Consider the following 14,894-nt stretch of genomic DNA (forward strand, 5'->3'; position numbering starts at 1 on the left):
TGTTCCATTATCAGGCCTTCCTTCCAGGAGATGTTAGATCCTAAGATACAAAGCTCTGGAAACCCCCAGCCTGAACCCAGCCCCGTGTGGGAAAGGAACCTTGCATGGGTCCAGGGCTAGTTTGAGGATTCACTGAGGTGGAATATGGTTCTCCTTAATCTCCGCAGTTGCAGGATGGTGACAGGCAGAAGAGGCAGCTGTGGGGCTCTCTCATTCCCAGAGGCTGCAGTCACATCAGAGGTTTGGCATCAGGCCATCTGAGTTGACACATTTGGAAGCAGAACCTCTCAGTATTTTTCTCCCTGTCACCCAGTGGGGGCCACCGAGCATGAGGCTGTGGTCCTCTCCCTGAAGGGCTCCTTGCCTCATCTCTCCATGTCCCAGAGGGGGAATTTGCTTTGCCCCTTCACATAGCTATCTGTCCCCACTCTCCTCTTCCCCTTGGTTCCCAAGTGTGTCTCAGTTCTCACCAGACTCTAGGTGCTACACATACCACCTTGAGTTTTGCAGACTGCTGGAATGGAAAGATATTGGTTGGGCATGCCTGTCCCCCGCTCTGGGCTGCTTTGCTGTTGGGATGTTGGGTCTTGGATTCCCCTCCCACTTGAGAAGGGTCAAGCTGTCCCTCCTGTGCAATCAGGTCTTCCAGGGGCATGGCTGTCTGCTGGCCCTGCACACCGCTTCTGACCCCCCATCGCCGAGCCTGGCACACAGCTTCTCTTCATAATTTTAAAGTATCTTCATTAGGCACTCGGGGCTAGAGGCGCCCCTAACACATGCAGGTCTAGTCTGTTGCTACTAACGCACCCACACCCTCACAGCTCGGTGAGAACTTTACTTATCTGACAGGTGACTGGTTCTAACACTGTCTTGTTTTCTCCCATTTTCAGCTGTAGATTAGCTGCCGGGAGAACTCGGCTGCCGGCCCTGTCACACTGCAGCCCCTCCCCTCCCCTCCCATGGGCCCACGCAGAGGAAGGAAGGGCAGCCTAAAAGTCCACTTAGAAACGTTTTTGGATATACCACTGCAGTTCTTTTCAAAATAGCATTCCCAAGTTTTTAATGGCAGAGGAAAAAAGCTTTAATGTTCAGAAAGCCGCCAACTGCTACTTGGAAGGGCCTTGTACAAGCGCTGAAGAACCTGCTGGAACAGCGACTGCTAGGCTTGCTTAGGAACCCGCTAGAAACATTTGCCACTGGGGCCTCCCTGTTACAGATACTGCTTTTTCATTTGATCAACCTGTGCACTTTTGACATTTTAATATTATATTTGCTTCCTTAATCCCTCACATAGAGACGGTTTCAAATACCGTGGTCCATCTCATGGTCCTATAGTGCTCCATCTTAGCTCCCGACGTGTTGATCTGACATCAGCACGTGCGCAGATGTGTCCTAGTGTGTAGCTCTGGACTGTTTAGATGAAGGCTTCGACCCAGCAAAGAGCTCAGCTAAACATATCCACGCTGTGGTTCAGCAGCCTTTTTGATTATACGGCATTGTGGTTCATGTTTGAAATTACAGGTTTTAAATGCCATGTTCATTAAGAAATCCAGGGTATTCTGATTCTGGGGTTTTTCATATTGTATTATTATTATTCTTAGGAATAGTTCAATGTAACAAGAAGAAAACTTGACCTTTGCTCTGGTTAAACAGTTATAGGCACTTGAAAACAAAAAGATAAATTATTGAGTGAGTAGTATTACCTACAAATTCCAGAATTTTCTGGGCTTTAGGACCTTGTGAAGCATGACTGATTAACAGAATTTTATACAACTGTACCAGTGAAATTCCAAATTGGAATTGTTTTGTTATTCTGGTTGTTGTGCCAAATTGTGGTACACTTAGAAAATTCTGCAGTCAATTTTTAAGGTGTTCTATTTCAACACCTTTTTGCTAGTAATCATTGCCAGTAGTGCCTTCATCAGCTAAGGGAGGTGTCCCAGCATAGTTTATTCTCTAAAGTGGACAGTGAAGAGCCAGTTGGGAATGTTGAAGGCCAGTGTGGACTAATAGGTGTGAATGGGCTTGAACCTTCATGCCTGAAACTGGGCATCTTCATTGAGGGAAAGAAAACAATTGTGCAAAATTCTGTTAGTCAGTGATTCTTTACTGTGCAGATCCTTGCAAATTCAGGGGCTGAGAAATGAAAGTGAACACAAACCTTGAGCGTGCTCTGGGAACCAAATGGACTTTATGGGACAAGCTAAGCAAGTGGTGTGAATAATATGCCACGTTTGTGAAGAGCCGCCGGACGGCAGGGGAGCCAGTGCTGTCGGCCTCATGCAGTGGGGGTGAGGGCTAGCCATAGTATTCTTTGCAAATGTGAGAAAAAGACATTATATATTCTCTTGCTTGGTGTAACTAATCACTGTTAATTTCAGGAAACAGAACTGGCTAAAGCTCCTTAGCAAACCAGGTCTGTGTCCTGTCCAATTTGCTGAGTGAGGCTGTATGAATGATCAAATTGGTACTTGAAGAGGAAGAAGAAAGTGTCCTTCCTCCTCCAAAATAAAGGACAAATTATTATAAGTAGCAAGAATAAAAGTTCTGTTTCCTGGAACGAGCATTTATTCCTAGTTGTAGGGACCTGTATTTTTACCTTCTATTACAGTGTTGATTCATAAGAAATAATGTTACATTTATGATAACTTCATCTGTATGGGGTATTTATTTGCAATGATGTCTGAGTACTGTATTTTTTCCCCCTGTGCATTGCCTTAGTGTCAGAATGTTGTCTTTATTTTAAGATCATATGCATGTTCTCCTGCCAAAGACCCTTTACACAGACCCAAACAAAAATGCCTTCAGATTCTGAGAAAATGAGGCAGAGCATGGAAAAGGAATAGGAAGGAGAAATCTGTTGGGACTAGGGACAGACATGGCATGAAAGTCTGTAAAGCCAGTGCACATAGGAACAGTGGGCCTGGGTGAAGGGTCACATTGTTAGGACCAATAAATAAAGAATAATACAAAGACAAATCACAAGGCTTGTTATCTGTGGCTGCTCTGACTTGCTACTCCAGGTGACTGTGGGTCCTGCTATGTACTGTATTTCCAGCACCTAAAACAAAACCAGCCTATCAGAAACCCTGGTGGTGGGAGCTGGAAGCAACCTTGGGTCCAAATTGGGAGGTGTGGGGAGAAGAGGGAGTTTGGGGTGCCTCCTCAGATGGGTGTCACATGTTGTGAACAACTAGCACCGTGGCAATGAGAGCACACTGCCTTCACACTGTCCTGACTTGAACCTATCTTCAGTTTGAAACTTTCTTTCAAGACTTGTTTTTCTAACTCCATGGCTAGAAAGATTCTTCCTCTTCTGCTAGCCCGTGTTGACCCAACAGATCCCTGGAAGAGATTGAGAAGAGTCTGCTTTAGATCTGGAGGAGACCCCTAGGAGGAGGGGACACTGGTAGTGGGCTGTGCAGGGCAGGGCCTTTCCAGGTGGGGACGCCACCTTTCCCTTGGCTCTCATCATGTGTGGGGCACATTGTGGCCTTGGCCCAGTCTCATGTGTTGGCGAATGTTTGATTTGCACAAGCACAGAGGCTGAGGCCTTCCTTGCCCCTCAGCGGGTTCTTGCATATGCTATTTTTGATTTCAGGGGTCGAGTGACAGCCTTCCAGGTAGGCGGCATCCTAGGAGCCTGTGGGAGGGGGCATTTGGTGCTGAAAGGCCTCCTGCTCAGCCTTCTAAGAGGGAATGTCTCCACTCCCACCCACTCCATCTCCCAATAGCAGTTTTCACCCCCGTACCCCTTCAGCAGGATACCAGAACTGGAAACAACAGTTCCAGCTTGGCAACAGACCTTTGGTTGAATCATCCCCTTCTGGTAGCTGACTTACCCTGGCTGACTTATCCTCTCTGAGCCTCGGTTTCTCCAGTATAGGTTGGGAACAGTAGTAGTTCTTTGCTCAGAGGGTGTTGTGAAGCTTCATTAGGCCCTAGGTATCCAGCATGCAGCAAATGCTCAGAGGATGAGTGTTGCTAATACAGTTCTTGCTGCTATCATTATAACCAAGATCTGGGATACCAGGACACGGAGCTGGGCCTTTGTCCTGTGGAGTGTGATTTTCAAGTCAACTTTTTACCAAATTATAATTTGCATTCAGGAAAGCATGCACATCCTAATGTACAGTCTAGATTTGCACACAGGAACCACAGTTGTATGATCAATAGTCACAGAGTTCCCTGGGCCACCCTAGGAGTGCTTCTTGGGACACACATTAATGGGATGCCTCTGTCTGCTGGCCCTGGCAAGGTGCTGGACTACCTCCTGCCATGGAAACCTCCTGAGAGACAGACGTGCCTATGCTCTGACATCACCTGGCATGGGATTTTGGCAGGGATGGGCTGCCATCAGGTTTGCTTCTGTGTGTACTCACCTTTCAGCTGTGTCCAAACAGCAAAGCTGTAAGGAGTATGTATTGCCATTTTGTCAGAGTTTTTGTGGGCAAGCACATTGGCTCTTACGAGTTTACCTTGTTCATTCGTGAGCCTAGCCTGCCTTTGTAAGACCAGGTCCCTGGGGTGAAGTCCTTCCCCATCCCCCCAAGCAGGAAGAGGCAATACCACAGTACCTCACCCACAGAAAAGGCCTCCCTGCATGGATACTGTAAGCACACCCTTGCATGGCCCTCCTAGGAGGAGAACAGGAATCAGTCATACACATAAACACACCAGGATCAATTTTGTTCACCTCAATCTCAAAGAATCAAGATTTGCTTTATTTTTCCTAAAGTGTTGTGAAGTACAGCACACATGTAAGAATGCAAACAAGTGTCCACTGGCTGGATTTTTGCTAACTGAACACACTGTACAGTCACTGTCCAAATGAGAAGCAAATGAAGGCAGACCCCTAAAGCCCTCATACTCTCTGTTCCCACTCTTCTTCCCAGGAATAACTCCCTGAGTCTGTCAGTGCAGGTCACCTGTGCCTATTTTTGTACTTTATATAAATGGAAGCATATAATAGATACTCAGAACTTTGATAGATTTACTTACCAAACCTCATAGATTTCTCATGTCATGACCAAACTATGCATTTACAGGTGACTCACTGGATTCAAAGATATAAATCATTGAATGTAAAAGAATGGAAAAAGATACTCCCTGCAAAGACTAGCCAGAAGAGAACAGGAGTGGCTGGCTATACAATAGACAAAATAGACTTTAAAACAAAAATTGTTATGAGACAAAGGACACTATGTAATGATGAGTCAATTCACCCAGAAGATTTAACAATTATAGACATATATGCACCAAACAACAGAGCCCAATAATAAGCGAAAACTGCCAGAACTGAAGGGAGTGGTTCAATTATAGTTGGAGACTTCAGTACCTCACTTTTAATAATACACAAAACAAGACAATATCAAAAATGAAATAGTATATATCAACAGGACTATAAGCCAAGATTACTTGAACAGAGCTGTAAGCTAAGTCTAATACATCTATAGAATATTCCAACAATAGGATACATATTCTTGAGTGCATGGAACATTTTCCAGGATAGACCATATGTTAAACCAAAAAAAAAAAAAAAACAAGTCCTAATAAACTGAAGATTGAATTTATACAAATTCTACTGTCCAGTGACAATGGAATAAAATCAGAAATAATGAAAGGTGGGAAATTTACAAATGTGTAAATGAAACATACTTCTTAATAATCAGTGTCAAAGAAGGTATCAAGAGGAAAGAAAGTAGCTCTCAAATCAATAAGCTAACCTCCCACCGTAAGAAACTAGGAAAAAAGCCCCAAGCAAGCAGAAGAAAGGAAGTAAAGATTAGAGCGGGGATAATGAAATAGGGAATGGAGAAAATCCACAAAACCAAAAGTTATTTATTTTAAAAGATGAGCAAAATGACAAGCCCTTTAGATAAAAAGCTACTAAAATTAGAAATGAAAATGAAGAAATTATTACTGATTTTACAGAAACATAAAGTATTATGAGAGTTCCGTGAATAACTATACACCAAATAATTGAATAACCTAAACCCAAACCAAGCAGAAATTACAGTAAAGACTAGAGCAGAGATGAATAAAATAGAAAACTCAATAGAGAAAATCAATAAAACCAAAAGTAGTTTCCTAGAAAAGGTCAACAGATCAACAAACCTTTAGCTAGACAGATGATTCAAATTACTGAAAACAATAGTGAAAATGGGGACATTGCTAATGACATTACATAAATTATTATAAAACAATATAACTGCCAACAAATTAGATAACTTTAATGAAATGGCAAATCACTAGAATCATACCGACTATCAAAACTGACTCCAGAGGATAGACCTATAACAAGAAATTGAATCAGTAACCAAAAATCTTACAACTAGTTTCTGGTCCAACATGTAAGGAACTTAGAAGTAAGGAACTTAGAAGTTCATCACTTTGTCCTAACAATAAATAAAAAGCTGAACAAACTGAAAAACCAACAACTCTTTTAGATCCATTATAGAAGTAAGGTCACAACATATGCCATTGCCCCCAATATTGTAGAGACAGACAAGTACAGAGAATCACAACTCACCAGAGTAGCTGTAAGTAGTACCTGGGTAGGAAAACCTGAACTATAATTGACAAATTGCTGGAGGCTTAGTGTGGACCAATCTGAGAGAGAAAAGTGCCAGGAGGACCCAGGCATAGGGGGACCCTCACATTTATATGAGCTTTACCTCCAGGAGCTCAATCAGGTTCTCATAGTGAATACCGGAGAAAAATCCCCTCAGTCTTCCAGCAACAGAAGGGGAAAAGTAACCATTTTGAAATGCCCTATAGCATTGTTCTTAACCAGGTCTACCCTCAAGTCAAACTATTTAACCACAGCCTAACTAATGGGGGAAGGGAAATACCCAACTCCAGTCCCCTCTGGCCATACTTTACCACCTAAAGGGGTAAAAAGAAAAAAAAAAGTATAGGGGCACTAATAAAAGATTAAGCATGGTCCTATAGAATGCTTCCCCTCCCCCCGAAACCTTAGCATTATATTACTAAATGCTTATTTTCTGCAGTTCTCTTCCTCCAGTACATCATGTCTGGCTTTCCAGAAAAACAGGTATAATAAAAATAAACAGACAAAAACCAAACATACTTTGAAAAGACAGCAAATATTAGAACCAGGCTTAAATATGGCAAGAATGTTGGAAGTATCAGACTAGGAATTTAAAATAACTTTAATATACTGAGGGCACTAAAGGAAAAGATAGACAACATGTGAGAACATATGGGTAATATAAAGAGATGGAATAATCTAAAAAATAATTTAAAACTGGAAATTTTAAAACAAGAATAAAGAATGCCTTTGATGGGCTAGAAAATTGGATATAGCTGAGGAAAGACACTATGAGCTTGAGGATATGTCAATAGAAACTTATAAAACAAACAAACAAAAAAAAAATGGAAGAGACTTTCCAAGAAATGTGGAACAACTACAGAAGATGTAACACACATAATGGGAATACCAGAAAGAGAAGAAAGCAAAAGAAAGAACATTTGAGCAACAATGACTGAGAATCTCCCAAAAATGTCAGACACCAAACCATAGGTCCATGAAGTTCAGAGAACACCAAACAGGATAAAGGCCAAAATAAAACTACACATAGGCATATGATAGTCAAACTGCAGAAAATGAATCTTGAAGCCAGAGGGGGGTGGAAAAGGCTTACCTACAGCAAAGCAAGATAAGAATTACATCCGACTTCTCAGAAAGCAGGCAAACAAGAAAGTGGAGCGAAATATTTAAACTGGTGAGAGGAAAAAATAAAAAACCTGGAATTCCGTATTCTGTGAAATTATTCTTGAAAAACAAAGAAGAAATAAAGACTTGCTTAGACAAAAATTGAGTTAATTTGTTGCCAGTAGACCTTCCTTGCAACAAGTGTTAAAAACTTTCAGGAAGAAGGAAAATTATATAGGTCAGAAACTCAGATCCACATAAAGGAAGAACATTAGAGAAAAATAAAGATAAAATAATTTTAAAAAAAATTCTTGTTAATTGACCTAATAGATAAGTTTGTTAAAAATAACTATAGCATATTTGATAACTAGATATTATGTATAAATGACACGAATGGCAGCAATTATACAAGGAACAGGAGGGAAGAATTACGAATATTTTGTAATAACGTACTTGCATTACCTGTGAAGTGGTATAGTGTTATTTGAAAGTGGACTTGGTTAGGGTTAGTTGTAAATGTATTTTACAAACTCTAAGGCAACCATTAAAAAGGGTTTTTAAAAAAGATGCAATTGACAATGCTAAGAAAGGGAGAAGACCAAAACAGGAAGAAAGAACACGGGCAATAATCATTGTAAACATCACTGGTTTACATATATCAATTAGAAGACAGAGACTGTCAGGGTGGACCAATAAACAAGACCCAACTATATTATATGTTGTCTCCAAGAAACCCATTTTAAATATAAAGACATATAAATTAAAAGCAAAGGAATGGAGAAAGATATACCATGCTAACACTAATCGAAAGAAAGTAGATGTAACTATATTAATTTCAAACAGGGAAGACTTCAGAGCAAGGAAAGTTATCCGGGATAAAGAGGAGAATTACATAATGATAAAGGGGTCAATTCTCCAAGAAGACATAACAGTCCTCAATGTATATGCACCTAACAGCAAAGCATCATGTTGTGAGGCAAAAGCTGACAGAACTACAAGGAGAAATAGATGAATCCACTATTTTGGTTGGGAGTCTTGAACACCCCTCTATAAGAAATGGACAGATCCAGCAGACGGAAAATGAGTATGGACATAGTTGGACTCAACAGCATGAACAGTCGATACGATATAATTGACAACTGTAGACATTAACAAATTTAAAAGAACAGAAATCATACAATGTACGTTCTCAGACCACAATGAAATTTAACTAGAAATCAGTAACAAAGACAGAAAATCCCCAAATATGTCTAGATTAAATAATACACTTTTGAATAACACATGGGTCAAAGAATAATTCTCAATAGAAAATTAAAAATAATTTGAACTAAATGAAAATTAAAGTACAACTTACCAAAAGTGGTATGTATTAAAGCAGTGTTTAGCGGGAAATTGATAGCATTGAATACATATTAAAAAAAGATCTAAAACCAATAATCGAAGGTTTCACTTTAGGAAACTAGAAAAAGAAGAGCACATTAAATCCAAAGTAAGAAGAAGAAATAATAAAAGAGTAGAATCAGTGAAATGGGAAACAAACATTCAATAGAGAAAATTAAAACAAAAGCTGGTTCTTCGAAAAGATCAATAAAATTGCTAAGCTTCTAACTAGGTTAAGAAAAACAGGAAGACAAGTTACTAATATAAGGAATGAAATGAAGCAATAATACAGGGACAACAGAGGACTACTATAAACACATATGCCCACAAATTCTATAACATAAATGAAATAGACCAACTCCTTGAAAGACACAATCCACCAAAACTCACAAGAAGAAATAGAGCATCGAAATAGGCCTAGATAGTAAAGCATTTGAATCAATAATTAATAACCTTCCAAAACAGAAAGCACTGGGCCCAGATGGGCTGACTGGTGAATTACACCAAACATTTAAGGAAATTATACTAATCTTCTACAATCTCTTCCAGAAGGCAAAAAAAGCCAAGGGAATACTGACTTAAAGACTTACTATAAAGCTAGAGTAATCAAGATGGTAGGGTTTTGGGAAAAGAATAGACAAATAGATCAGTGGAACAGCTTAGAGAATGGTTCTGGAACAAGTGGACATCTACATGCAAAAAAGTGAATCCAGACAGACCTTACGCCCTATCTCTGGACCACCTAGACCACCCAATCCCACCTGAACCCCTGCTCCCCATGTCCCGGTTTGAGGGGAGCACTCGACCCCAGGTACACCTGGATCCCAGCTCCTGTCCCCACTAGGATCCACACTCCCGCCCCACCCGATCAGCCCCTGGTTCCGCCTCCCTTGCCTCTCTTGCCTCATTTCCGGCGCGCAGGCTAAAAACTCACTTCCGGTCGTCAAGACCGCGCTCCGGAAGTGAGTCACGATGCCAGCACCTAAGATGGCCACTGGCCCATCTTCCAGCTGTGGTCAATGGAGACGAAGCAAACAGGAACCCAGAAGTTGCCCGGCTCCGCCATGGCAGCCATCGGGGGCGTGGCTTCCGGCTGCCCGCGCCTGCGAGTCCTGGCCAACAGGTCGAGCGCAGGCGGCGGCTGACAGGCGCTCCTCCCCTGGCGGCGGTGGTGGCGGCGGCTGGTGCCCAGGTGGACTGGCAGTCCCCAGCTCGCGGTCCCACGAGGCTCCAGAGCCCCACCAGGGGATGGACAAGGGGAAGATGGACGAGAATGAATGGGGGTATCACGGCGAAGGCAACAAGAGCCTGGTTGTGGCCCACGCGCAGGTGAGCGGCAGACAGTCGTCGCGATCTGGGACCCTTACCCTCCCCCGCGTCGTTTTCACGTCTCTCCAGTACCCTCTCCGTCCGAATCGGTTCTGCGTCCTACCAGCACCGGCTCCCCGCTCCCGAGTTGTTTCCGCAACCCCCTAGTGTTACTCCACCGGGTCAGTTCCGAGTCCCCTCATAGTGTCACAGAACAACCGCACGGGGTCAGTTCCACGTCCCCACGTCGTCACCTCCTCCCCCAGGTCGGTGCCACATCCCCCGAGTTTCATCCCCGCCAGGTTGGTTCCGGGTATCCCCAGTGTCACCCCCTCCACTGAAGTGAGTTCCGTGTTACCCCAGTGTTACCTCCTCCGCCTGGGTCAGCTTCGAGTTTCCCTAGCACCACGCTCCGACCTCCCGCCGTGTGGGTGCCCCCCATTGGACTGCTCAGCCGCTGTGGGGCAGAGGCTACTCCAGGATGCCGCCGGCGGGTACGGAGAGTCTGGGCAGTTCCGGAGGAAGAAATGAAGAAAGTGCTCGGAATGCTGTTTACCTCTCAACACTGAGGGAGTTCAGCCTCTGCGGCTGCTATTAATAATGGAGCATTGCCCACAGGTTCTTCTGCAGAATCTTTTAGAATTGAAAGAGTTTCCCTTTTTCAAGGGAGGATGAGAGTTTCAGAAAGTGTAATAAGGACTCCCAGGGAGGTGAATTCCAGGAAGAGAAGATTGTGGAGTTTTGTGAAGGCCCAGACCTCTGACATCCTGCTGTCTGATACAACCCGGCAGGAATGTGGTGGGCTGGGGGAGGGGTTAAGAGCCCGGGGGTTGGAGTCACACATTGCTGGGCAGAATCCCAGTTTTACCACTGCTTGGCCAAAATTTCTGCATTTGCAGAGTGAGCTGGTAACAGAATCCATTGTGTGGAGTTGCCAGAAAAATGAAATGAGCAGGAGCTGGACAAGTTATGCCTGGCAAGTGAGGTTAAGAGCTTTGACCCAGTCCAACAGCTCCTACTGGATGGTGCAGGCCCTGGGTGGTGCTCTGCCATTCCAGTGCTGGCATGCTGGGTCAGCTGTAGGGTGAGTTGCAGTCACCCAGGTGGCTCTTGTGTTCTGCCTTTGCATCTTGTTATCTATCAACACAGTCGGGAAACTTAAGAACTGAAACTACAGGCTTTGCTCAAGATCTTTATATGAATTAATAATGGACAAAACTTAAGCTGTAGCTGTTCTTCTCTGTGCATTCTGCTGGGCCCCATTGTGTTTCACTGTCAGGTGAAGCACAAGCTATTCTAGCATGAATCACTTTTGTTGTTGAGTTGTTGTGGTGATCCCTGAACCTTTTCACAAAACAAATACTCATCTTCTAATTCCTTAGTAAGATTAGATGGTGTATCTTCATTTTATGTAAAGCTAAGTCTTCTTTCAGTGGAGGCTAATGTACTGAGTTTCCAAGGTAGTGCTGGATGAAGGAGCAAATACCATTCAGATTTGGAATAAAAGGACTCCAGGTTGGAAGATCAGACGCCTTGGGCACTCAGAAGCCTTCTCTACCATCCCTGACAAGTACATGTGTGCCCTTCAGGGCAGTCTGGCCCCCTTCCTTGTTGCACAGCTCCTGTTATTAGGGTTGTATTTCTTCTTCGTTTTCTTTTTCCCTTTTAAACTTAGTCATCAGGCTACCCTGGACCTGTGTTTTTCATTCTTTATTTTAAATCATATTTGCTCTAGTATGTTTATTCTTACTTGGTTGTTTTTAGCTCATTGTTTGAACATGAAGATTATCATCGTAAATTAATCTTGTAAGAAAATGTTTTCACCAAGTGAGGGGGGGACTGTGCCCTATGGGTGTGGAAAAGCCTCTGTGCTTTGCCTGGGCCTCGAGAACTAGGGAGAAGGAGAGAGTCCTGGAAGGCAGCCTTTCAGGTTTGTGCTGTGCCCAAGAAGGGGGTGTGTGTGCTAGTGGAATAGATAAAAGGTGGACAAGTGAGCACAAAGATTATTTCTTCCACTGGTAGACTCCCCAGACCCACCTCATTCATTCCAAGATAGAGGGCAGCCTTTACCATATTTTTTCCAGATCGGAGACAGTCCCTTTCTCAGAGAGGGCATCATTTTCTTTCAGAATTGAAAGGTCCTTAAAAAGTGATGAGTCTGTACTCTCTCCTCTCCAGCTTCAGAACACAGTGCCTTCAGGCAGCTACTACTGGGGCCCAGCATCTGCACTGAAGGAACATGAGAGGAGAGACAGACAGCCTTCTGGGCTGGTGGGTTGGGAGCTTCAAGGAGCATAGGATATGTAAAATGGGGCCTGGAGATGGAGGAGCTAAGTGGAGGCCTCGGGAGGTCCATGACGTTGCGGGTATGTGTGCTCAGGGCTAGGCAGAAGAAAGGACAGTACAAGACCCTAATAGCAGGCCACTTCCTGGCAGATTGCTGTCAGTGGCTCTTTTAGGCATCCTGTGTCTGTCACCCTCAACCTGGTGCTCAGTACCCTTGGGTCCAGCTGTGCAGTTTAACCCTTTCCCAGGCACTGGCCTTTTGGCTCTGGCACCGACTCTCCGAGGTGCTCCAAGGCTGTGGCCAGCTTGGCACCATACCCCAATGTATGCCTGGAGGCCTAGGCACTGCCCCATGGGGGTCTAGGGCAAGAGCTTTTTTTTTTTTTTGCAGGCAAGCAAGGGCGCTGTCACTTATTCTAGTGGCCATGTGACACTTATGCTCACTCTGAGCTGTGATTAGTGAGGTCTGGGGCTGCATTCTTGTGCGTTGCTGTCTTTTCTCTCTGTATGGTGTTGCTTTCACATCTGCACTTACCCTTCTTCACCTTTGTCTTGTTGGCTTTGGCTCAGTGTCCTGTCCTGTCCTGTGAAGGTCACTGTAAGTTTGGTTTGACATTTGATCTCTCAAGTGTCTCCAATGGTGAGAGTTGGCCAGGACAGGCCAGGCAGAGAGCCATCACCGGGCCCTGAGCTGCCCTCCAGCTGCCCTTACCTGTGGGGTGCAGGGCAAACAGTGCCTCATTCCCTTCATCACACTAAGCTGTTATGACAGAGGTAACGTAAAAGACCTGCCAGCAACGATCATTCATCATCAAAAGCAAAAGCACGAAGGAAGCTGCTCTTTCAGCTGTCTTATCTTTCAGGTTTGACAGCCTTTCTAAGATTCTGTGGGGACAGTTGTTTTGATGCCCTGAGGTGTTTATCTGAGTCCTGAATGTGTGAGGTTCCAGCAATCAGAGGCCATCTGATTGTTTTCTTCTTGTCTTGTGTTTTAGGATTTGTGATTCATAGATCATACTTCTTAATGGATATGTTGGAAGCAAATAGGAGTTGTTTTGTTCTAGTCCTTTTTCTTTTTTTGAATGCAGCTTTTCCCAAGACCTGGGCCACTGCCTTCTTTAATTTTCTCCTGAATCTAGTTGAGAGTCTTAACTTTATGTTACCTCTAGTATTTTTTTTAACAAGTAATTTATTCTGTATTTGAGATTTTTATTAGTATTAATACAGGTCAATACTGTTGATGTGACTTCTTTCTTGGTGAGGTCTCATTTAAGAGCTCCACACGTAGCCCTGGGATCATCTGCAGTTAAATGGTTAGGATTTGTTATTTCCCAATTGTGTTTCCTTTGGTGGTTTCCAGCCCTGGCCTTGGTGAGCCTTCCTAGTGCATGCAGAGTTGTGGGTATTCTGTGGGGCTGGACTTGGTCTCCCAAGGTGGCATGATTGCTCTCCTTCCCCCTCCTTGGTCAAAACTCAGAACAGCAATGGCCTTGTTTATCAGGAAGGTAAGGAAGTTTTCTGTGTCTGCTGCAGAGGAATAAGAACATGGTGCCAGGTCTCCGGCCACTGCATGTTATATGTTTATGCACCTGCTCCATGGCCCTCATGTGGCCTGGGAGGGTCTGGGGCCTTGATGGCTCCTCCCGGACTCACTTTGCATTCCATGCAGTTTGGTTTATCTTTACTAATCGTTCTGCTTCTCATCTGGTTGCCACATCATCCATCCCTTTAGCCTCTGAGTGTCCTGCCCCCACATCACCAGGGCTCACACTGCCACTCTCCCATCCCCCACCTCATGGCTTTCATCTGTGTCTGCTGCAGTTCAGCAACTGTGGGTCCAGATGGGGCCACCAGAGATTGTGAAGAAAAGAGTCTTCCCATCTGGCCTCCATGGTGAGTCCTGGGCTCCCTCTGTGAGATGTCCTCCCGTGTGTTTTGAGGCTGTCCAGCTAGCACTGTGTCCCACCCTTTGTCCCACTCCTTTGTCCCCATAATCCCACTGTGGGCCTTGGGGCATATTCCCAATTATATCACCAGAGGTGAGAGAGATTGTGTCACAGGTGTTCTGATGACCCAGGCTGGAGCCGGTGGGGTGGCTTCAGAAGGTAGCCTCACTGAGAAGCTCCCTGAGCCATTTTGGATGTCCAGGGCAGTACCCCAAGGGGCTATTTGTTTTGCTGTGTTTGTCTGTCTCCCTTTCCCTTAAAAGTTGCCTGATCTCTTACTTTGGGGTCTGCTTGAG

At 44.1% G+C, this 14,894-nt stretch overlaps 1 protein-coding gene and 1 long non-coding RNA gene across 7 annotated transcripts in view; one reads left to right on the forward strand and one right to left on the reverse strand.

Moving 5' to 3' along the window:
• LOC105304687 (inositol-pentakisphosphate 2-kinase) overlaps positions 1-14,894 on the forward strand; it is a 125,141-nt gene that overhangs the window by 50,671 nt on the left and 59,576 nt on the right. Inside the window, exon 8 of one of the 6 annotated variants that reach the window (XM_011378945.2) lies at positions 891-2,979. The exons of 4 other annotated variants lie outside the window; for them this stretch is intronic. In XM_011378945.2, coding sequence (XP_011377247.1) covers positions 891-896 — 6 coding nt within the window. In that variant the 3' untranslated portion in view covers positions 897-2,979. Of the gene's footprint in view, positions 1-890; positions 2,980-10,144; positions 10,388-14,894 lie in introns of those variants that run through there. One more of the 6 variants, XM_011378959.2, reaches the window with a different exon arrangement.
• On the reverse strand, positions 1,603-5,870 carry LOC111731104. The gene is made up of 2 exons (XR_002776953.1): positions 3,843-5,870; positions 1,603-3,345 (listed from the first exon to the last, which is right to left on the reverse strand). It is a non-coding gene; the product is annotated as an uncharacterized LOC111731104 (long non-coding RNA).

This window comes from Pteropus vampyrus, unplaced genomic scaffold (genome assembly GCF_000151845.1).
Source record: "Pteropus vampyrus isolate Shadow unplaced genomic scaffold, Pvam_2.0 Scaffold349, whole genome shotgun sequence".
Classification (NCBI taxonomy): Eukaryota; Metazoa; Chordata; class Mammalia; order Chiroptera; family Pteropodidae; genus Pteropus; species Pteropus vampyrus.